General features: G+C 35.1%; 1 protein-coding gene across 2 annotated transcripts in view; it reads right to left on the bottom strand.

Moving 5' to 3' along the window:
• The window catches only part of GLRA3 (glycine receptor alpha 3), a 136867-nt gene extending 113281 nt beyond the window's left edge, over positions 1-23586 (bottom strand). For both annotated transcript variants that reach the window (XM_069099759.1, XM_069099764.1), the window contains exons 1-2: positions 23488-23586; positions 6607-6674 (exon numbers count right to left, since the gene is read on the bottom strand). In XM_069099759.1, coding sequence (XP_068955860.1) covers positions 6607-6674; positions 23488-23566 — 147 coding nt within the window. In that variant the 5' untranslated portion in view covers positions 23567-23586. The remainder of the gene's footprint in view (positions 1-6606; positions 6675-23487) is intronic.
• Between the last annotated feature and the right edge of the window lie 1304 nt (positions 23587-24890).

Genomic DNA, 24890 nt, shown 5'->3' with positions numbered 1-24890 from the left:
TTCCTTTTGATGGATGTTATATGAATTGTCCCATGTCCTACATAGTGTCCTCTTCAATGAGATGCATTATTATTTGATAGACTAATAACTAAGCATTTATAAATGCTATGTTCTTAGTACTGTGCTGGACACACAAAAGATAAAAATGAAACTCTCTTCTTTCAAGAATGATGTTTCAAGAGTCTGTTGCCAAGAATGGATTGTGAAGAATTTTCTTTTGCATATTATTTTGCCCTCTGCTAAAAACAAACTGGGTAAATATAATTTCTACATGAATCAAGACTATAAAGAATATCTTCAAATGGGAATAGAGATGCAATTAAAATCTATAAGTAAATATTGCATATCAGTGAGACCCAGACCACCAGAGGGAAGTTAGCGTATTTGGTCAATTGTTAAATTTAAGAGGATGATTGATGGTGTACAGCAGACTGAGGATGTAAACTATTCCTAGAAGAGGAGTTAATATTTTTTTTATAAAGTTGCAAGAAACGAAGATGTTTGTGAACAAGTAAAGTTGTATAAGACTTTCTCATTTTTAAAATGCAATCTCTTAATTGCATTAAGCATTCTGGGAGGAAGGAAATTGGAAAGGAATTTAAACTGTGGGGGACTTAAATCAAGTGCTAAAAGAGTGATTTTTAAATAAAGAGATTAAGATACATACTGAGTAAGACAAAACAAAAAGTAGCATATATGCTCAAAGTATCAATGTGGGATTCTCTCTAAATTAAATAATTCTAACCATTTAGTTTATAGCAAAATTGTTTCTCAGTAAATAACTATTATAGTAATGATATAATTATGTAATAAAGGGAAGGGAAAGGAATAAACTTTTATTTAGTGCCTATTATATACCAGGCATTGTTCTAAAATCTTTACAAATATTATATCATTTAATATTCCTGACAAACTTTTGAGGTAGGCTCTATTTTAATCCTTATTTTACATTTGAGGAAACAGTGTGGTTAAGTGATTTTTCTAGGGTTATTCAGTTATTAACTGTGTGAGACTGAACTGGAACTAGAATCTCCTTGATTTCAGGCTTAATGTTCTATCCACTGCCTATCTGCTTAATTGATATGATAATTTTGATTAAAGGAATATAAACAAGTAAGGGAAAAAGAAAAAAAAGTCTTTTAAATCAAGTTAGATTAAGATAGTAAGGTGAAACTTAATGTACACTTAGCTTCTCCTCTATCAATCAAATTAGTAAAACATCCACAAAAAGAGCAAATACTACAATGAAAAGAATCATTCAACAAGTTCTCATTAAATATCAACTTTGTGCCAAGTGCTATAGATATGGGGAATAAAAAAAAGATGAAAATATGTCAAGGTGGAAGTGAGAGTAACAGGCAGAATTAGAGGAATATTTAAAGAATCTGTCAAAAGGTATTTCTTACATAAAAATGTCTATAGACCAACTCATAGTTTCTCTTACTTTTGCCTTTAACTCTTCCATACCTCTCTTTCACAATCTGAATCCTGTATTTCTGGTGGTGCCTATGGTTTTCTGTATAGTCTTTTGGAAGTAACTGCATGGTAGGATTGCAAGGATATTGTGTTCATAGGGTCCTTTGAGGCTATTGTGTCAAGCTAGCCTTGACTTTTGAGAAGGAGGAAATGAATGGTTGTAGAAGAAGATCCTAGGGGAAGAGGCTATGGAAGAAAGAAGAGACCCAAAGTTTTTTGTTATGGTGTAACCAGGTGTAATTTAATGCCAAGGAAAGGCAACTTTCCAAGGTTCAAAATACCAGCATAGGTGCTCTCCATTTTATTCAGTGACAAATTAAGAACAGAGAAGGTCAGAACATGACATCATTCAAAATACAGCATTTACTAAGTGTGATTAAATAATCTCTAAGTACTACCCCACCCCAGGACCTTCCATTCATTCAATCAATTACAAAGTCCCCGTTCTAAATACTACTCCACCCCTAGGCTGTACCTTCATTTAGTCCATCACAAAACCCCTCTTCTCAAATGGAGATTAGTTTCCAATCTAAGTAAAGTACATTCATTTGTTCAACCATAGAACACAAAAAGGTCAAAAGTTCCCCACCCCTGGATCACAGTTGAATGTACCCAAGAGTTATATCAAGTTTAAGCGCAGCAATTAATACCCAAATGGAGGTCTTTTCTTCATCTTGACATGAGGCAAGTTATCAGCAATTTTAATTCCTGGGGAGACAAGGCTTAGAAAGGCCACAAGATACATTGCCAGTCTCTTCATTAATTCATCCTCTGTCTGCAGAACAGTCCTAGAACCCCTGAAAACATTAGCAAAACCCTCTCCCAGGATTTCTGTAAACATACAAGAAAATCCTTCTTCAGGGCTTCTGAACCAACAGAAAGGTTCCCAGACCCCTGCAACAATAGCACTGTCCTTCACCAGTGGACAGTATTCACTCTTTGTCTGCAGGACAGTCTCAGGAGCTCTTAGCCAACAGCCAGGTTCCAGGACTTCTTCAACAAAAGGACTGTCTTTCACCAGTGGACAAATCTGGCAAAACAACATCAAAACAGACAGACAAAGTACCAGCAAAACAGCCATGTCTCCTCAGTCCTTGGCAGCTCCAGGGGCAGGTCTCAAAAGTCCAGGGCAATTCAAAGTGGCCCTCAGCAATCCTCTCAGTCTCTCTCTGCCTCCATGAGGGTGCTGCTTCCAAAAAGTTCTTCTGCCTCTCTCTTGTGTCTCTCCAAATCTACGTCACCAGCTCCTCCCAGTTCATGTCTCTCTTTTCAAGTCAACAAGTCCATCCCACAGGTGGGATTAACAAACTCTGGGTTTTAACACAATCAGTTTGAAAACCAAGCCAATACAGGGGGATCTTTATATTCCATTACTATCACACCAGGAGTGTCAGGAATACTTATGGCAAGCAATAATTTTATTATGGTTTGATTTTGTGCCAGCAATGGTCATGTGTCATTGACATTAGACTGACTCAAAACATGTGATTGACCAGATAAAATCATATGGGACTGGTTTCTCATCTTTAATTAATTCCCTGACAGTTGAATGTTAAATTTTATTCTATATACATATATTTCTTTGCTTTCTTTTGTTGTATTTTTAATTCTGCAGGCTTAAAGTGAAGCTATAACTTCAAAGAAACTGACAAGCTGAAGTTTTTAAAAAACATGTTTCAATGATGGGTTAAGGATTTTGTCATAGCTGTCGGTATAAGGAAGGCGATTGTATCAAGGGTCAATCATTAGGAAGTACAAAGGGAAGTGCAATCTAAAATTGAAAAATAACACCAAGAACTGATAAACTCCTGCTGTAATAGAGCCATATTAATCCTCAGAGATTAAGCAAAAATCTTTAGGGGGATTTGCAAATTGGACGGGTTGTTATTAATTTCTCTATAGTGTAGTGTAGGTATTTTGATATTGGAAGAACTGCAAGAAGACCAGATTTTAAAAATAACAATTAACTAATTAACCACTGATATAAAGAAAAAACCTTCTGATTAGGAAGACAATACAAAGATCAGAGACTTTCATCTATTATTGTTACTGATAAACTTCACCTTTTTATCATTTGAAGCCTAAACTAAAATTTCAGTCAGAAGAAGTCCAGGAGAGCCTTTAAATTCTGAGCATTTCCGTCAGACCACAAAACATTTATCCCAAAAGATATTTGGAGGATTTAAAAAAAAATTCACTGGGCCTTGAAGTTTTGTTCTCATTAAAAATATCATGGACTTTGATAATTATATTGAAATGGTGACTAGAGAGAGTTTTTTTTAACCAAACAAGGATTAGAGAACATTAAAAAAAGACGAAATATATTCCTTATTCCATAAAGTAAATTTTTTTTCACAAATGAAATGAAGATAATAATAAATATAATGTGAGGAAAACATTTAAGTATTAAATATCAATGATCAAAGTCTGCTATACAAAATACACAGGAAACTGACATAAGTTTCAAATATCAAGAATCATGCCACATAGATATGTAGTTGTGATAAGAAATAAATTTCCAAAGGAATACTTACAAAACATGACAAATTACAAACATCTTCCAAAGAATTAATAATTTAAAAAATAATTAAAACAATTTCAAAGTTTTCTCTCACACATTACAAAATAATAGTCAGGAAAATAGCACCTTAAGATTTGTGAAGCACTTTAAAATATTATCTTATTTTATCCTCAAAACAACCCTGTGCAATAGTTGCTATTGTTATTCCTATTTTATAGATGATGAAACTGAGGCTGACAGAGGTTAAATGACTTGTTGAGGTCCACACAACTAGTAAATATTGGGGATAGATTTTAATTCAAGTCCTCTTGACTTGAAGTTCAGTTCTCTTTTCCCTGCACCTCTGATCTTCCTCTAAATGTTGAAGATTACGGTAAATCAGAACAATCTTGGAAGGGGTGTGATAATACAGATATATTCCCCCTCTGTTGGGGGAACTGAATTGGCCTAATAATTTTGGGCATCAATTTGGAATTACACCAAGAAAAAGTGATTCAAATATTCATTCATACCCTTGTCCCAGTGGTTATACTGATTATACTATATGTCTATATCTAGATATATAGATATCTATCTATCAATCAACCTATCTACCTATCTATCTATATCACAAGAAAAGTAAGAGGCAGAAAACACAAATCAAATGTATAATCAAATATCCATAATAATTCCATGGTAGCAAAGAACTGGAAATAAAGCAGAGGTTCACTTATTGAGGAATAACTAAAAAAAAATTCCTTCATGTTCTTTCCATTATATTTGATTGCATTCATATGTGAAAGTAATTGAATGTAATGCTTTTCAGTAAGTGCAGTAAGAAATTACATCTTCCTTTCACCCCTCACTCCCCAAGTCCTGCTATGCTAAACAAGTAACTCCTATGGAAACATAAGAGTAGAAACCCTACTGCTCATTCAGTGGCCCCTTCCACCTTCACCATCATCATCTTCATCAAACATCATCTCAAAAACTCGTTACATCTGTATCTAAACAATTATCTTGCTGTTCATATTTGCAAATTTAAATAAAACTCCTTTGGCTAGGGAACAGTGCCAGTGAGGTCCTGAGTACAAGTCCAATTCCTCAGTGATCCAGTTTTTGTCACAAAGGGAAAAAGATAACTCTATATTACATACAAGTATGTAAAAACTTGCAAAGCTGTTCAGTCACTTTGGCAAAGGTGTTCTTTGTCCCACAGGAAACCAGTCAAGAAAGTGTGAACGGTTTAATGCAACTCAATTCCATTATTGGGGAAAAATTTAAATATATGAGTCAATAGAGTCCTCATCATCTATGATGAATGAAATTGCTAGTCACTATTTTAAGCTGTTGGAAGTTCTTACTCCCTTGATAAGTTCTAGGTAGAAAAGGTAGATTGTTTCTCACTATACTCTGAGACCAACAGTAACCTCTAAGTAGCAATTGCAACCATGCTGCTATTTAGGGTAATTTTCAAAATTCATCTTTTAGGAAAGAGTAGTCATAGTCAAAAGGCAGACAAAATCCTAGTCACAGAGATAAGTAAATAGAGACATAAAGGCAAGTTACACATATGGTTCTATACTAAAGTACTTAATTTTAAAAGAAAAAAAATATCTTTTCCTGGCACATAATCATTGTCTGTGACTTATTTTTCTGACACTAAAAACTTGAACAGAATTTCATTTTATTTTAATATAGGTTATCTAAAATCAAATTTTAAATATTTGAATTTAAATATTTGATATATTTTTATGCATATATGATATATTTATATATAAACATATAACTATTTCTATAATTCTTATTACAGTTGAGCTAGATTATAACCATGTAATTAAAGAACATTTCTATCTATGTCTTTACATTTTATATACAAAACATCAACTCTGATATGAATTTGCAAAATTTCAGTTTCTGAAACTCAAGTCAAAGTTTTGTTGTTTCTGGCCAAAGCAACAAGACTCCCAGAGAACAACATAGATACAATATAATTTTTTAAATAAAATACAAACCATAAGAGGTTGAGATGTGGAATATTCATTCCTCCTTTAAAATATATATGTATATTTATTACATCTAAAATCTAGCTTCCTAATTTATATTATTACATAAAACCACACACAACTATATATATATATATATATGTATATATATATATTAATTTGTGATAAATGTAATGCTAATTTTTTTATCACATGGAAGAAGAGTATGTAAATCCTTTGTATAGTATAATGGACAAGTAAACAAAAGCTTAACTGAATTTAAAACTAGAGTGAATTACTAGTTATTTAAATCAATCCATTTAAACAAGGAGCCATGAATTAATTCGAGTCAATAAGTAATGCCATTGATTTATATGTCAAAACTTCAGGAATTTTTCTGGGATTTTAAGCATTAGGTTACAAATTGATTTATATGTAAAGATCATTTTTCATTGTATATATATAATTGTTCTTTAAAATAGCTTGAATAAAAACATTATTGCTTATTGTGATTTATTTAATAGCTATTTAATATATATATATATATATATATATGCATATACACATGCGTTTTTAACAGACAGCTTGTTACTTAAATGATTCCAAGTGTGGAGTTGAAACATTTTATGATGTCACATGGCTTACCATGGTTGTCTCTGCAATGGATCCAAAGCTGTTTATGAATATGTTGCATGTGACATTAACTGGAGGGCCTGAAAAAGAAAAAAAAAAGTAAATACCAAATAATGGGCAAAAGTTTGTAAAGGAAATAAATCTGGACCTACTAACAGAAGTGGGGCATAGTAGATAAATTGCTGGGCCTGGACTCAGGAAGACCTAAGTTCAAAAAAGATCTCAGATACTTACTAGCTATGTGACCCTGGACAAGTCACTTAATCCTGCTTGCCTTGGTTCCTCCTCTGTAAAATGAGCTGGAGAAGGAAAGGGCAAGCCACTCTAGTATCTTTGCCAAGAAAACCCCAAATGGCACCACTAAGAGTTGATGACTGAACAACAACAACCAAACAATCAGAAGACCTGGCACCAAGGTGATGCTATGTTGAGGGACTTTTATTATGTACTCTCTTGACCTTTATGGAGGCTGGTTTCCTTACCTTTACAATGGAGTACATAATACTGGTACCATTCTTCCAAATGTGGTAGCTGTGAATAAAGCACTTTATAAATGTATGAAGTTCTCTGTAATTGAAAACTGATATTAGTACCTCAGAAGGTTTGTTATTTCACTGGGGACTCCCTTTACTGATCCAAATCACAACTTTTGTTCATAAGTGAATGAGTTAATTAAATAAACATTTTTTAATATTAATCGCATAAGTATTTGAAATGAACATTTTCAAAAAATTTTTTTTTCAGTGAATAAGTAGCTTTATCCTCTTGTTCCCATCAAAAGAAAAGCAAAACAAATACTTTGAAAAGAAGATGTATAATCAAGCAAAACAAATTTCCATATTGTTCATGACCAAAACTGGGTGTTTCAGTCTACATCTTGTTCCATTGTCTTTTTGTCAGGATAAAGATAGTATTCTTCATCATCAATCTTTTGGCATCATGGTTTTTCATGGCATTCATCAGTTCTTAGGTCTTTCGAAATTGTTTATTTTACAATATTTCAGCAAGCATTAATTGTTGTTGTTCAATTGTTCAGTCATGCCTGATACTTGTGAACCCATGGACTACAGTATTCCAGGCCTTTCTGTCATCCACTAAAGCACCTACTATGTGTTAAGCACTGTGAACAGAGATGAAACATTTGTTGTGTGATAGGTTCAGGGTTCCTCTGTTTCTCTGCAACAAGAATTAAATTTCCCTTTCTAAAAAGCTAGCAAAGCTGTTCCTGGGTACTTGTCTCCTTTCCTGGTCACCTAAGAACATAAAAACTCCCAACCATATGGAGTTAGGAACCCTCTTACTTTATGGATTTCTGAAGATCATGACTCATTATAACCTCCTTTACTGACCAGACATGATTCTATATGGAGACAGTGTGTGTGTGTGTGTGTGTGTGTGTAGTAATCCAGAGAATCCTTGTTAGGGCAAAATAAACTATTTGCTAACTGTTCAACAGCTTGTGAATACTTCATTTTGGACCCAACGTTGAGCATGAACTGAGATGGTACTGATGCTGGGTTTACCCTTAACAACGTTCCCTCAAGGGGCTTACATCATATTAGAAAAGATGACATGGATTTTTAGAAATGTATACAGAATAAGTAAAGAGCTTAAAGAGGGAAGGTATTAATAAGTGGGAAAAATCAAGATAAGTATTGCTTGAGTTGAGCCTTGAAAGATGCATTCTAAACTTGGAAGACAACCAATACAATAGCATTGAAATAGAGTGTCATGCATGTAGAATGTTTACAAAATTAGTTTTGGGTGGCTGTATAGCCTGCATGGAGGGAAGCGATGTGTAATAAAACTACAAAGGTAGGTTGGAGGATGGTTTTGAACAGATTTAAAAGCCAAGAGCTTTTATGGGATAAAAAAGGAAAAAAAGAAAATGACATAATAACTATTAAATATTTAAATGGAATAGCAACTTGTACATAATGCATTTGCAGTTTCATGTGAAATCATCTTTTTATTATAATATGCTATGGAAATGTTTGTTTTATTCCATAAATTAAAGATAAAATAAATAAGAATTTAAAAAAAGAATGGAAGGCATTCCTGATTAGGAATCAGGAAACCTGAGCTTCCATCCTTTGCTAGCCAGTAACTGTCACTGTATTTGACACTGAAATGGCAGGCCATTACACTTCTCTGAGACTCCATCCTCTTACCTATAAGACCATTGGCACATTGTAAAGACAAATATCTTTAAAGGCTTGAGAACTCTAATCAAAGCAATGATCAACCATGATTCCAGAAGACCAGTGATGAACTTTCTGACAGAGAAGTGATAGATCACAGGTGCACAATGAGACTTACCTTTTGGGCATGGACAATATGGGAATTTTTTAAACTATTTTTTTGCAGGGATTGGGCTTTTTTTTCCCCAGTGGGGAGGGGGAAGTGGGAAGGAGAAAAAATAAAAGCTTGTTAATTGAAAAAAAGTAAAATAAAATAAAAAATACATTTAAAAATAAAAAGCCAAGAAAATTAATTTACATTTATTCTAAGTCAATAAGAATCACTGTAATTTATTTGGAAGGGAAACGACATTGTCATATGTGTGCTTAAAGGTCATATCTATGCTTAAGGAGAATGACTTTCTTAGCCACACAGAGGATGGTTAGAGTGGAAATTTCAGCCAATTGCATTAATTAACAGTCAGTGGAAATGGTCTATGCTAGAGATCATAAGGAACTGAATTAGCGTGGTGACTACGTGATTTGAGAAAATGGAATGGATGTGAGATATTGTGGAGGTAGAACTTGGTGACATTTGGCAGGTGATTGGTTCTGAGGGTAATGTCAACTAGATTAAATAATCAAGAATGACACCAGAGTTGCAAACAATTGAGAAAAGAAAGATTGTAGTTCACTCAATAAAATTAGGGAAGCTCAAATGATTGGTGAGTTTGAGTGGAAAGACAAAGAAATTTGTCTTGGACACAGTGACTTTGAGATGTCTATAAGATATCCATTTTGAAATATCTAATGGATATTTTGTTATTCAGAGCTGAGTCTCAGGAAAACAACTGGGGCTGTATATATAAAACTGGGAGTCATCAGCAAAGAAATTAAAACTGAGTTCATGGGTGTTGATGAATTCACTAAGTCAGAACATATGTAAAGACGAAAAGAGGACATAGGATAGTGTCTTGATAATAACCATAATTACAAGGCATGATATGGATGGAATCCTCAAAAGAGCCTGAAAAGGGGTGGTTAGATTGGCAAGAGAGAGTAATGTCAAAAAAAACCCAGAGAAAAGACAGTATTCAGAAAAAAAGAATCACTGTGCTAATCAGCTGTGGTGGGACAGTGGCTTGAACACTCGTCTTGGAGTCAAGAAAACTTAAGTTTTGATCCTACCTTAGACAATTACTAGCAATGTGACCTCTGGGCAAGCCACTTCATCACTTTCAGTTTCCTTTTTTGTAAAATAGGAATAATAATAATACCTATCTCTAAGAATGGTTGTGAGGGTTGAATGAGACCCTTTATAAGCCTTAAAATGTTATGTCAATGCTAGCTCCTTGCAAAATTATGATGTTTTAGCCACCTTTCTGGTTAAGAACATTTCTTAAACTTTTCCTTTGTCCTAAGTATAGTGATATATCATATTGACCTCATGTGAAATCTTTTGACCTTGGTGAAAAATGCTAGGGCTTGGATGCTACTGAAATGGCCTTTGAGATCTCACTATCATCCCAGAATAGGACATCTAAAGAAGTTTTTAGTAGAGAAGATATCAATTGTCATTATTATAATCATAGGAACATTCTCCCTTCAGTCAAGTCCTCCTCTGTGGCCTTATCATGGAATAGAATTGAATGCAGACCCAGTCAGCCAAACACCAGGTCTAGCATGTCCTACTAGACTGGAAAATCTTTTAGTATAGGCCCAGGAATGGGCTCTCTGTGGGTTAGCCTAGGTGAGAGTAGCTAGGTGGTGCAGGGGACAGAGTGGACGGAAGAGTCAGGAAGACTTAGCTTCATAAGTTCAAATCCGGCCTCAGATGCTTATAGCCTCAGTTCCTTATCTATAAAATGAACTGGAGAAGGAAATTGCCACCTTCACCAGTATCTTTTTCAAGAAAACCACACAGCTGAAAAACAGCTGAACCAAGTCTAGATTAACTCAGAAAACCTCCTCCCATGTTGGTGGGCTGCAGGATGATGGGATTTTTAGTTATGGTAACTCTAGAAGATTAATTACTAAGTCAAGGAGGAATTGAAACCTGACTTAGGGAAATAATGATCTACTCCATAAAGCAGGAAAGTAGCAGTTCAGATCTAATCTTGTTACTAACCCATTCTAGTGACTTCCTTTTGCCTCTCATATAAAAATAAACTCCTCTGTTTAGTCTTCAAAGTCCTACACAACCTGGCCCCAATCTACCTTTCTTAGTGGACGTTACTATCTTTATTACATTTGGACACTGCCAAAATTGGACTCCTCTCTGTCCCTCACCCCTTCTTCTATATGTGAATCTTTGCCCTGCCATCCTGTATTCCTATAATGCATTACCTTCTTTTCTTTGTCTTAGAAAGTTCTCTTTAATTTACAACTCAGACTCCATCATTGAGATGAAGCTTTTCCCAAACACCCCAATTTTTAGTACCCTTCATTTCTAAACAACATTATCTATAAATGTTTACATTTTTCAACTTTCTATTTATGCTATATATACATATTTTCTATGTATATGTATCTCCATTACAATGCAAGCCACTTAATGAGTAGGGATCGTTTCATTCTTTGTTTTCTATCTCCAGGGCCTAGTATATTGCCTGGTACATAGCAGATGCTTAAAAATCACTTGTTTAATTGAAGGGCTAAGTAGTTCCCAATAGTCTTTAGCAAGCTTTTCCAAAAAATTGCTCCCTCCATCTTCCAGAACAGTTTTGGCACACACATATAAAGAGATAATTAGAGGCAAATAATTCAAATACTGTACTTTGAGATTGGGAGACCAAATTCCTAGTCCCAGTTCTGCTACTAAGGACTATGTGACCTTAGACGAGTTATTTTTCTTCTCTAAGTCTCAATTTTCTTGCCTAGAAAATAAAGGGATTAAATTAGATGATCTATGACCAGCTTTTCCAGGAATCTAATTTGATTGATTCTTTGTGACATCTCAGCTCAAAATAGGTATAAAATGGTAAAGAACGTTCCCAGGCTAATCACACGTTGCTAAAATGCTTCATTCTTCTTTTGAGGGTATAATATGTTCACAGATAGAAAATGAGGTCAGAGAGGAGGAAGCAGGTTTAGTATCTAGCATGTAACACAAAGAAACACAGGTATACATGTATGTGTGTAGATATACACTTATACAATACATATATACAGGTGTATCTAGATACATATTTATATGTATTTGTTTATGCATACATGCTTGTAATAAAAACAACAGTGATGATGATATCACTACTACTACTGTGCATTCAGTTGTTTAAAGTTGAGTCCAACTCTTTTTGACCCCATTTGAGGTTTACTTGGCAAAGATACTGGTGAGGGTGGCCATTTCCTTCTCCAGCTCATTTTACAGATGAGGAACTGAGACAAACGGGTCAAATAACTTGCCTGGGGTCACACAGCAAGTAAGTATCTGAGGTCAGATTTGAACTCAGGAAGATGTCTTCCTGACTCCTGGCCTGGCACTCTATCTCTGTGACAGTTAGCTGCCTAGTATTACTACTGCTACTGTCTAGCACTTATGTCATGACTTCTTTGTGCTGGTCCCTGGTGGATGTCACTATAACCCCCATTTTACATGTGAAGAAACTGAGACAAATAGATGTTAAGAGACTTACTGAAGGTTATACAGGTTGTGAGTGCCTATGGCTAGATTTGAATTCAGTTCTTGCTGGTTCCAAGCCCAGAACTCTGACCACTGCACCACCTTGTGTGTACCCATATACTCATCCATCTACCAATTTATCCATCTCCCTAGCTAGCTATGCAACCTGGAGAGGTGGCAAGATGAAGGGAAAATCTGAGTAGGTTTGTAGACAGAAGGGAATGAGTCAGCAGAGTCAAACTGTTCTAACCCCAACTCTGCAGCAAATTGTGAGCTTCAAAATGATCATTAGTTCTCTGCAGGATCTTGGCTCTTGCTACAGTCTGTGCCTGTCTTCGATGCACACAACTAAATACTTTCATTGCTGCATTCAGAAATTCTCCCACCCTGCTTGATGCTTTCACAATACAGTGTAAGTATTTAGGTCATATTAATCAACATCACCTAGTTCACTGACAAATTCCAGTGGTTGGGCCTTTTGGAGTTTTTTCCCTTTGGCAAATTTCCGTAGGCTCAGACATAATTAGGACATTAAGAAAGGTATTGTGGAGAAAGAAAAATGTAATTGCCAGTCAAAAAAATACTCTGCTATCTCAGTCATTGGATGCTAGTAGATAGTGAGTGTTCTTCACTTTGCTGTTAAAAATCATCTTAGTTGCCGTAATACCAGCCCAGCAGTTGCTAACACTAACGCAGCAATGGTTTTACACCAGTCAAAGACAGCAAAAAGTATTTCAACTAGTCATTCAAGTACTCAACAAGGATTTATTAAACACCTACCATGTACCAGGTTCCTCACTGGGGTCTGAGGATACAAATGCAAAAAAATGTAACAACCCCTATTCTTCAGGAAATTGCATTTTATTCAGAGAGACATATTCTTATGTAAGTATAGAGCATATACTGGAACTGTGACTTCTTTCATTGTAGGAATTGCCCAGTAAGAGTATCTATCTACCAAGGCAGGTCTGAAACTTGGAGTTTGAAAGTTGCCGAGACAACTTAGGAGTTAAGTGACTTGCTTAGGGTCCTACAACCAGAGCGTGGTAGAATGAGGATTTGAAGCCAGGTTTTCCTGGCTTAGAGGTCACTTCCCTATCCAGTACATGATGATGCCTCTCTGTATATAAAAGTATATAGAGAATAAATATCTACAGTATTTTGGCTCTGGGCATTATACTGTGGCAGGGTTTTCAACATGGACCTATTTAAAAGCAATTTGGTTGCTATCTTTCAACAAATCAGATAATCTGGACAGTCCCTGGGAGATGCAGCTCATTGAAGATGGTAAATTTTCCATAGCAACTACAGTAGAGGAATGTGTTCAGTGGCCCCTGGCCAGTGTAGAAGCTGTTCAATCTATTAATCAGTTCATTACCTGATTTATAAAAATAGTCAATAACTGTAGTAGTATCCATAAGATATATTTTTATTTTAGACTATTTACCTAGTTAGCCACAACTGGTCTTATAAGCAAATGGTAGTAAATGTATATGCTTTAGCAGTACATTTGCTTATGGTTATTCTCTAAAAATCATCCTTAAAACCATCACAGAAAAAATATTACTCTCAAAGTCACTTAGAAAAGAGAATGACAAAGGACTACAGATTAGGAATATCATATTTCCCTTATAGACTAGGAAACTCTTTGATAAGGAGGCCTACAGCAAAGAAAAAAATCCCTAAAACTAAAACTAGAAACATATAAACAATACCAATAAAAGAAAAGTATCAAAAGTATCATCTATGGTAGATCGAAAGTGACAGAAGATATTTTCATATAGCTTAATTGTTTTTTCTTCCATATTTTCTAGATTTAGAATGAGAATAAAACTTCAAGCCCCAGAGTAATTCTGGCCAAAATGATTTCTCATTTTAAGGTCCTTCTTAGTCTGCATTGTTTGATTATCTTGCATCACCTGTTTCCTATGTGTGTTTATATCTTAGGCTTCTTGTTTCTTCTCTTCACTCTATAGTTACTCTGTTTTGGTAATTCCTTCAGCTCCCAAGAGTTCAACTCCCATCTCAATGTAGATGGCTCCCCAGACTTTCTGTACAATCCTCATTTCCTGCCTAAGCTCCCATGCTGAACCTCTAATTGTTTTTTGGGTATCTCCGTGCCTTATTGTCTCACAGGCTTATCAAATCCAACATGCTTAAAATGAAACTCATTATATTTCTCCCTGAATTCACCTCTTTTCCCAACTTCTTTATTTTTGCATCATTTTTCCAGTCAATAGGTTCATAACCTTGGTGTCACCCTTGAATCTTTAGTTTCACTCCCCTTCTCCTATCAATTTTTGCTTCATGCTGAGGCAAACAGGGTCAAAAGACTTGCCCAGGGTCACACAGCAAGTAAGTATCTGAGGTCACATTTGAACTCAAGAAGATGTCTTCCCAACTCCAGGCCTGGCACTTTATCACTGTGACGCCTAGCTGCCTATTATTACTACTGCTACTATCTAGCACTTATGTAATGACTAATTTGTGCCAGACCCTGCTAGATGTCATTTTTATAACCCCCACTTTACATACAAAGAAAGTCCTATCAGGGTGGTTAGGTGGCACGGTGAATGGAGCACTGGCCCTGGAGTCAGGAGGACCGGAGTTCAAATCAGGCCTCAGACACTTAACACAAAACTAGCTGTGTGACCTTGGACAAGTCACATAACCCCAACTGCCCTCCAAAAAGCAAAAAAAAGAAACTCCTATCAATTTCCCTTTTCTTAGTCATTCTACCTCCACATTTCTCAAATTGGGCCTCTTCTTTCTCCTCCTATCACCGCCCTCCACGGCTCCTGACCTGGACAATAACCTCGTATTTGAGTTCCATACATTTAGCCTTTTCCTTTTCTGATATATCTTCTACAGCTTCCATATTAACACTCTTAAAGTACAAGTGTGACCACATCACTCTTCTATCCAAGAAGCTTCTGTGATTCTTGCCTCTAGGATAAAATAACAAATTGCTCTTTTAAACACTTAAAACCTTTCACAGTCAAACCACTGGCAGATGTTAACAGGGGGACTTTCACCTTATCCTTCTTCCAAGCTTCCACCCCACTTCAGGACCACGAAATACTTAACTGTATTCTGTGACACCACTGTTGATACTCTCCTATCTTCCTTTCCAGATACCCTTTATATATTGTCTTCCCTCCTTAGAATAGAAACACCTTGAGTTCTGAGACTATCTTATTTTCTTATATTTGTATCCTTTGTGATTAGTACAGTATTGGGTATGTAGTAAAAACTTAATAAATGTTCTACCATCTGTTTGTCAATCTAACTCTACTTTGCCTCTCTTTCTGGAGCTGATTTCATCTCAGTCTCCCACACACATTCTAGGTTCCTGCCAAATTATCCTACCAGATGTTCCCTGAAAAAGACATTCTGGGCATTATACAGATTCTCCCTCATATCTGGAATTCTTTCACTTCCCACCTCTGTATCTTAGAACCCCTAGTTCTCTTTGAGAATCAACTCAAGGATTCCTTCCAACAAGACACTTTTCTTAATATTTGTCATTGTTAGTTCTACTCTGAAATCATTTTGTATTTTTTATATTATGCATGCACACACACGCACACACACACACACACACACACACACACACGTCTTTTCCCAGTAGAATTTAAGACCCTTGAGTAAAGGAACATTTTTATTTTTATCTCTGTATCCATAGAAGCTAACACAACATTGACACATTGTAGGTTCTTAACAAATGTTTGTTGAATAGATTATTTGTATACAGATTTAGGCATAACATCATTTAATCAGGTTGGGAGCATTCTGGATTTACATTTGAGAGTGAGGGTTCTAAAAATGATAATCATCATAATGAGAAGACTAGGCCAGAAAATATGTCCTTTGCATAACCAACAAACATAGGGTGGTAAGGTGACCCAGTTAGAAAAACTGGAAGGCATTCTTTTGTGCTATTGGGGAAGAGATTAATGTAAAAGTATTAGAGAGAAATGGTAAGAGAAATAGAGATTCAGATAGAAACACCAAAAACGTGAAAGGGAAAGAGAAAGGACATTTTTATGGTTGCAGAGAACAGTTATTATATCCTGTATGAGAGAATGAGTGATTTTTTGTTGCACAGATTTTTAAAGGAAGTTAGGAATTGAAGACTTAGGGTTCTGGGCTCTGTATACAGGGCAATTTCAACCTGGAGACAAGGGATGATCTTGGGAAGAACAAGGAGAGTTTGAGGAACGCACTGTTGAAGAACAGAAGTCTGACCTTGGGATTCACTTTAAGTGATGTTTTTGTAAAGAGGCATTACTTAGTATCTCTTTTGTGTTCCCCTTAAATATGTTTAGACATGTTAAGCTCAGTATAAAGAGGTGTGATTCCCCTCTAAGTAGATAGTTTGTGTCAGGGAACAAGGAGTGCAAACCAAGAGGAAGCTTGAGCACATTGCTTTTTAATAAAGAAATATAAACATCATATGCAGATTCAGAATAAAATATATCAAATGACAAAGGCAAGAAGGAAGAAAGGCAGTCAGGTGAAATCAGGGAGAGGATAGCCGTAGGACTTCACACTCTTTTCGTGCAGATATATAAGATGAGAATCTTTTTTCTCTTGCAGTTGCTACAAAGGAGTCTGAACTGGTAATATTCAGAGGAGAAGGGAATGAAAAGTTTTGGAGAAATCACTTCAGGAACAAAGCTCTGGAGACATGGAGATAGCAGACTATCTCCAGTTACTATGAAGGAAGCTTTGCATTCTTTAGCCCCGAGTCTGATGATTTGTGCACACAGCTAGGGTTTTCAACACTGAGTCATGTAGATGGGAGCAGAAGCTAGAGAAAATGATATAAGCCTCTTTATGATTGAATTGAGATGAAGCCATGGTGACCCAAGGACGTTGTATACTATGCTATTTGATGTTTTATACATTTTGGTCTGTAAGACTAGCACAAATAAAACTGTATATTTGGTCACGGGTATTAAGCCTGAAATTCAGGAAAGTTGACAGTTGCCCAACTACATGCATATACATACTTAAATGTCTATACACAAACTCACATTCATATATTTGTATGTATTTATTCAAATAGACATAAAAAAGTAATGGGGGTTATGTTTTTCCCACATATATGACCTTTATCCAACTAATTATTAATTACTGATATTTACAAAACAATTAAATATAATGTAGCTTCAAAAAAGATTTCAAGTGGTACATTAAGATGCAGTCCTCATTTTTTAGCATAAACCAGTACTTAGACTAATCATCGACAGAGCCAAAATCTCACTGGGGCACAGTTTGAAAGAGATTGAAATTTACCCTGTAGGGCTGTACCTAGGGTGGATCAAGCTAAATGGATTTTGAGACTGAATAATCTGGACAAGAAGGACAAGTCTAGGTTAGGAGGGTAAATATATGGGCATAGGTAGTGTTTTTTTTTCCTCCTGTGGAAAACTAAGGAGCTAGAAGACACAAAAATCGCCACTTGATATTCCTCTTGATTAAATTAGGAACAGGATCAGTGAAATAAGGGATCTCCTTTTCTGCTTCCTAGAATGTTTTCAGAAGAGATTCATAGGGGACAAAGAAATGGGACATCCTTATCCCTATTTATGTTTTTCTTTAAACTTAGTTCCCATACGTCCATTCCATGCCCATCCCAAATGGTTAATTTACATCCTTTTTAGACCTTTGGAACCCAAGCAAGTATACTTCATAGGATAGAGAGATGAATCAGAGAAATGTATAATCTCAGAATTCAAGTTTCATCTTATTCTAATTTGTATCTGAGTAGGAATCTGTTCTATCATATACTCAAGGAGAAACTAATTTTCCATTAAAAATGCAATGACAAGTAACATTCTCCCTCAGAAGACACCTCAAATTTAATTGTTAGAAAAGCCTTTCTTATACTCAGTGGAAATCTGCTGCCTAATAATTTTCTCTGCATCCTTATTTTCTGCCTTTTAAGTTCAAGCAGAAGCAAAATCCTTTCCCCACCCACAATGTAACCCTTCAGATATTTGAAGGTAGTCATTATGTCTCCAGGAAATCCTTTTTCCCCCATGTTCTTTCAGTTAATCTTTATATAGAATTGTTTTCAGTCCTCGCTGTGTCCTATTTACCCTTCTCTGCAAACAAGTTAGCTTATCAATCTTCTTTCAAAATGTCACACCCAGAAATTAATTCAATGTTCCAAATACTGTCTGACTAGTGCTAAGAATGGTGAAATGACAACCTTTTTCATTGTCAACACTAGGTTGCTTAAGATTGGCTTAGGTAATTTTGACAGCCATGTTACACTTTTGTCTTATAATTGTTGAGGTTAAGCCTCCTCCTACCCCATAACCCTACTTAAACTCCTGCTTCAGATAAGAGATCCTAACAACTGTATTCAATATTTGGCTCAGCTGAGCAGGCCTGTGATTGGATTAGTCACTTTATGGGAGTAACAATTAACCACTTAAGTTAATATTAATGACCTCTGGAGTGTATAGATATATGAAATTGATCCTATTAAAATGAAAGCAGATTTTTACATGGTAATGTAATATAAGATATATATTTTCTTTAGCAAAAGCAAATGTTCCTCCCTTAAACCATGCTTTCTCCTGTTCTTTCTCCTTGTTTCCTGCCAAATCTAGAAAAACTGAATATTTTCATGGCTAAATGGAATTAGTTTTGAGAGTTGTGAGGTGAATGTAGTGGGTACTCACAAAATCATAAGGTTGAGAACTGTAAGAGAACCAGGAGGGAATCTATTCCTACCCTTATTATGAATGACTTCATGAAAATTTTGTGAACTATGCAGTGAAATTATTGTTGTCCCCCTTCTAGAGCAGGAGACACCATAAAGTGGGAGTCAAAATTTGGTCCTCTTATTCTGAATCGTAAGAATACTACATACAGTCCAAGCTCTACAAACTTAGTTATTTAATGATAGATTCATGTAACTTAGAGCTAGGAAGGACACTGTGGATATTTAGTATATGCATTACCATGGAACAATTAATAGCGGCCTTGAATGCAAATGGAATAAAGTACTAAGGAGTCTTGTATATTTATGTCAAGAGATCCAGGAATTGCCCTTATTGATTTGCCTGTTATTACTTGTGTGATTCTGGGCAGGTCACTTCATCTTTCTGAGCCCCAGTTTCCTCATCTGTAAAATGAAGAAATTTGTCTAGATTTCAGCTCTAAATTTATGACCTAATGAGCTAGTTCTCTCTCACCGAACATGGTGAAGTGATTCATTATGACCATCAGAGGGTGCTGTGTGTCAGGATTTTATTTTACCCTCCTCTAAAGCTAGGAGTATCTCTTGCCTAGTGCAAGGAACTAAATCGACTTTGCCCAAAATATTTTGTATTTTGGGTCATCATGAAAGACTTGGGGTACAGAAATATGTTGATGAAACCTTTAAATTTTGGTTTAGTGAATCTAGGGGCATAAAATGCTCTCCAAATAAAGGCAAGTCAACAAAATTTTGATGCAAAGTAAGTTGTCCCATGTAATAAGTACTTTTGGTGCATGCATAATTTAATTTTTTTTTTATATTTTAGAAGGAAAATTGTTTTAGCACAATTTTTTTCATGGAAACTTTATTCCCAATTGCATCTAATATATGGTGAACTAAATCATACCTTACCATTGGGACTAATTGCATCCATAGATTGATTAGGCTATCTAATGTAATTTAAAAACCTTTCTGTCAATGCCATCTAAATTTTGTCATCATTTTCCTTGCCACTATTAAAATTAAAAAAATTACCTAGAAGAGGTAATTTTACAAGTTTGAATTAATTTATCAGAATGGCTAGTCACTTGGGAAAAGATCAAAGTGTGCATGTGTGTGCATACACACATATTCATACACAGTGCATGTATGTTTATATGCACAGATATACATAGATATACATATATGAATGTGTATGTTTATATACATGTAAATATATGTGCAAAAATATACACACGTATGTGTATTAGAGACAGAAGAGGGGTACTGATTATGGTACTCTGTCCAAAAGAACATTATAGTAGAGAGAGAAGTAGTACAAAAGGGGACCAGGGTACTTTGGGAATAAGAACTGAGGAATATTAAAATGGGATTGCAAAGGTACAGAAGGAATATTAGGTTTACTCAACAATTCTGCCTAGATCTAGCCTTGTCTACTGACTAGGTTGAGGTAATAAACTTTAAAAATTGCAAAATTTATATGGAGGGGGGCAGCTAGATGGTACAGTGAATAGACCACTGGCCCTGGAGTCAGGAGGACCTGAGTTCAAATCTGGCCTCAGACCCTTAACACAAAAGCTAGCTGTGTGATCTTGGGTGAGTCGCTTAACCCCAATTGCCCTCCAAAAAAAGGCAATATATATATATATATATTATATATACATACATATATATATATATATATACACAGGGATAGTTGTTTTTATTATGGGCATATGAGTAAGTGATTGGAAAAAGGCAAGATAATCAGGACAGAAAGAGGTTTTAAAACTCTTAATGTAAGGAATTGTTGAAGGAACTGAAGATTAGAGAGGGGCAAAACTAGGAAACATGGATTAGGAAGGCTGTAATAAGCATCTTCAAATATTAGAAAACTTATTTCTGTTAGTTTTCAGAGAGCTAAGGCATGGAAATAACAAAAGGAATATTTGGGCTTGTTATAAGGAAGAATTTTCTAATAATTAAAATTATTTAATGATGGACTACCTTGTCTTACATGTTGATATAGTTTCCATTGTTGAACAGGTTTCAGAAGAGTATTGATGATCTCTCAGTGTTGACATAAGAAGGGATTCCTGTAGTGTTTCCACGATGTATTATATGGCATTTGGAACTAGACTGGTTGCCTCCAAAATGGACTAGTCAAATTCAGAGAAACTCATACCCAGAAGATTGGATGCAAGATGGTATTTTTTTTATCATAGGGATTCATAAAGACTTTCTAACAAGGCATGGAAGGCTTTGATTGATGTTACACAATCATGGATCCACCATGTATTAAAGTACAGGGATGTTAGGGGTCAAAATAAATTGCCCTACTCTTGGAAACACTTCTGTTTCTGTAGATTAGTGAATTCGCTAAATGTTAAAGAAAAAACTCATATATGGGGAAGTATTTTTTTGTGTGCCAGGCTTTATTTAGACCTATTTAGGGCTTTGGTTCTTTTATTTTTAATTTTTTTTTTTACTTTTTGGAGGGCAATTGGTGTTAAGTGACTTGCTCAAGGTCACACAGCTAGTTTTTGTGTTGAGTGTCTGAGTCTGGATACGAACCCAGGTTCTCCTGACTACAGGGCCGGTGATCTATTCACTGTGCCACCTAGCCACCCCTGATTCTTAAATATTGATAAATAAATACTGTTTAAATGACATATAAAACACCATTGGCTGGTTAACATTAATAAATATCAAACCAATTTGCCCAAGAAATTAGCAAAAATGTTAGGACAATTATTTCTATTGAAATATCTACCAGAATTTTTCTTGGAAAATCTCTCAAAGCAATTCATCTAGGAAGAGTTCAAATACACTTGTATTTTTAAATAGATTTTTTAAAAGAGAAAAGTTAAAAAATATTCCTCTTCCTTTCTTACTTTCTAATTAGTACAAAATGAGGTCCCTGGTTTTCCAAGTTATAGAAACACAATAATGAGTCTACTTTTAACTGCACATCTGCATTTTTCTATTTTATAGTCTGAACAGATGATTAAAATTCCATATTTTCCATGTTAAGCTCCAAATTTATTCTTAACTTGAACTGCTAAGCCTTAAGTTTAGAGATGAAAGCTTAGAGATATCTATCAAAAAGGGGAATTTGTCTGATGCCCAGTTGGATGCAGGATTATTTCCTCTCAGCTTGAACTTTGCTTCACTATTAAGTCACCAAGGATGGAGGCAAGATGAACTGGAGCAATACCATCCATGACTTAAAAATTAAGCATATTTGTAATACATCAGACTTTTACTTATCTAGCTGCAAAACCTCCAGACTTCTTCATTATCAGTTCTTTCCTCTTGTTGTCAATCCCCTTTACATTAATCCTTCTTCTAGTAGAGGAAATTAATTGTTTTGTATGATAGGAGTTCTAAAAAGAAGTAATATCAAATGAAATGAGATGTCCTTTATTTAGCTATTGTTTTTATTTGTCCTTTTTACTAACAGGTATTTACTGTGCACATTATATTATGTAGCATTCTGTAAGGAATCTAACATTCTATGATATCTGTCCTCAAAGAACTTTTGGTTCAAGTGGGAATACAAGATGGATTTTCAGGAGAAAGGGAGGGAGAAAACATGAATTTATTAAGTGCCCTCGCTGTGCCAGACATTGTGCTAATCAGTTTTTAAGTGCTTATTTCATTTTATCCTTATAACAATCCTGGGAAGTAGGTGCTATCATAATTTGTCTGTACTTTCTGGAGGTTGTCATGTTGTTTCAGTAATGTCTGACTCTGTGTGACCCTATTTAGGATTTTTCTTGGCAAAAGAGTGGTTTGCCATTTTCTTCTCCATCTCATTTTACAAATCAGGAAACTGAGGCAAACAGAGGTCAAATGACTTGCCCAGGGTCACATAGCTAGTAGTAAGTGTATGAGGCCAGATTTTAACTCAGTTCTTTCTGATTCTAGGTCCAGTACTCTGTCTGTTGAGACATCTAACTGCCATATAAGAAGGTATATTATTCTAGCTCCCCTATTTCCTAGGTTTGTGAACTTGTAAAAATTATTTAATTTCTTTGACCTAAATTTATTCATTTATAAAATGAGGAGGTTTGGCTATATGACCTTAGAGATGCTTTTCTGGATATATAGCTCTTCTCCTGTGATAAAGCATCAAAATAAGTAGTACAGAGACTCTAGGAAAGGAAGAAATCAATGCAAATGGATAAATTTCCATAGTTGTGTATTTCCTCCATGAATGAAGTATTCCCAACTAAAAACATAGTTCCCAAAAAACTTGTAAATTGAGCACAAATAACTTTCCCCTTTTGCATTTATCTTTTTTAAAGGGGTAAAAAATCCTTCAAAAGCATTACTGTGTAGATTATTTTTAATTCCATTAAATTAATTCCACAATAGGCAGAAAAAAATACCTTTAAAATTGGGTCTGATTCTTGCATCATAGCCCGATGTCCTGCCCATTAATTTATCCAGAAAATCAGATGGTGACATTGGTGTGCTACGTGATCTTGCACTGTCTGTCTCCTTTGTGGCAACCAAACTATAAAGAAAAAGATAAAATTCATATTTTACAAAATAGGCAACAGCATTTGCACATGTAATTTAAGAACTAATAAGGTTATTAATCAAATTCCTTCAGAAATGAAAATATCTTTAGGCCAGTAAAAGTAACCTTGAAGTACATTGGTAGTGGGATTTTCATTAAGCCAAATCAGTAGGTTTGTGAAATTCACATGTTCAGGTTTCATTTTGAAGTTAAACTTTCTCAATCTGTGTAAGGCTTCATTTGAAAAATAGAACTAGATAATATTTTAGAAAGAAAATTGTTAGAACCAATTTTTTTCATGGAACCTGAATTTCCCTTGCATATTTTGGGAAATTCTGAACTAAATCATAACCAAGCATTGGGACAAGTGGCATACATATGTCAAGTAAGAAAAATTTCACTTCTAAAGTCAGAGAAAAGCTCATTAAGGCAGCAGACTTTCAAAAACTAATGCTCCCCTGCCCCGTTTTCCAGACTTGATTTCTTTACATAATAATTCTTGAAGAATAAAAAAATGCACTATATTATACAGAACAAAGAAATTATAAATGTTCAGCTCAATGAAATACCTAAATTAAGGCAGAGTATTTCCCAAATTAGTCATATATTGGCCTATATTTATCAATCTTTTGCTCTTTTATCACAAAATCACTGCATGAATAACTGAAATTCAGAAACCATCTATGTCAAGAAGGGAAAGAATTGCAACTATAATTTGTGAAACATTGTATGATTAAAAATCTATGTCAGGGAATAATCATCCAAATTTCATTCTTTAGAATATGTATTTTTTTCTTGTTTTACTTATACAATTTTCCAAAGCAGGTGCCATTGGAACATATGCCTTCTACCTTAGCCTCTCTCTAGCCTTCTGACATAGCAATCAATGGTGAATTTCTAGTCAAACTGGTCAAGCACTCATCATCTTCTTTAGCTACAGTGTTTTTAATTGGTCCACCAACAACTATTCACCAACTGCCAACTATATTAATTGCATGGTGCCACAGCTTCCATCTTTCTTTGGCCTGCTAGTGACTATGTCCTTCTGGGCTTCATGTTATTATTCTGAACCAAAATTCCCAATCACCATTTCCCTGGATGCCAGCAGATCTCCAGATTTCACTTTTAGGCTAATATGTTATCTCTCTGTCCACTAGCCATTGTTGGCCTTTGACCAGTATAGCCAACACTATCAAAATGCCTACTACTACCATATAGATGTACCCTCAAAATCAACATCATCATATTCTTTCTTCAATAAAAAACCTG

This window comes from Petaurus breviceps, unplaced genomic scaffold (assembly GCF_028583685.1).
Source record: "Petaurus breviceps papuanus isolate PSGF00001 unplaced genomic scaffold, PetGlider_PUasm1.0 126, whole genome shotgun sequence".
Lineage (NCBI taxonomy): Eukaryota > Metazoa > Chordata > Mammalia > Diprotodontia > Petauridae > Petaurus > Petaurus breviceps.
This window is presented reverse-complemented; position numbering and strand designations above follow the sequence as displayed.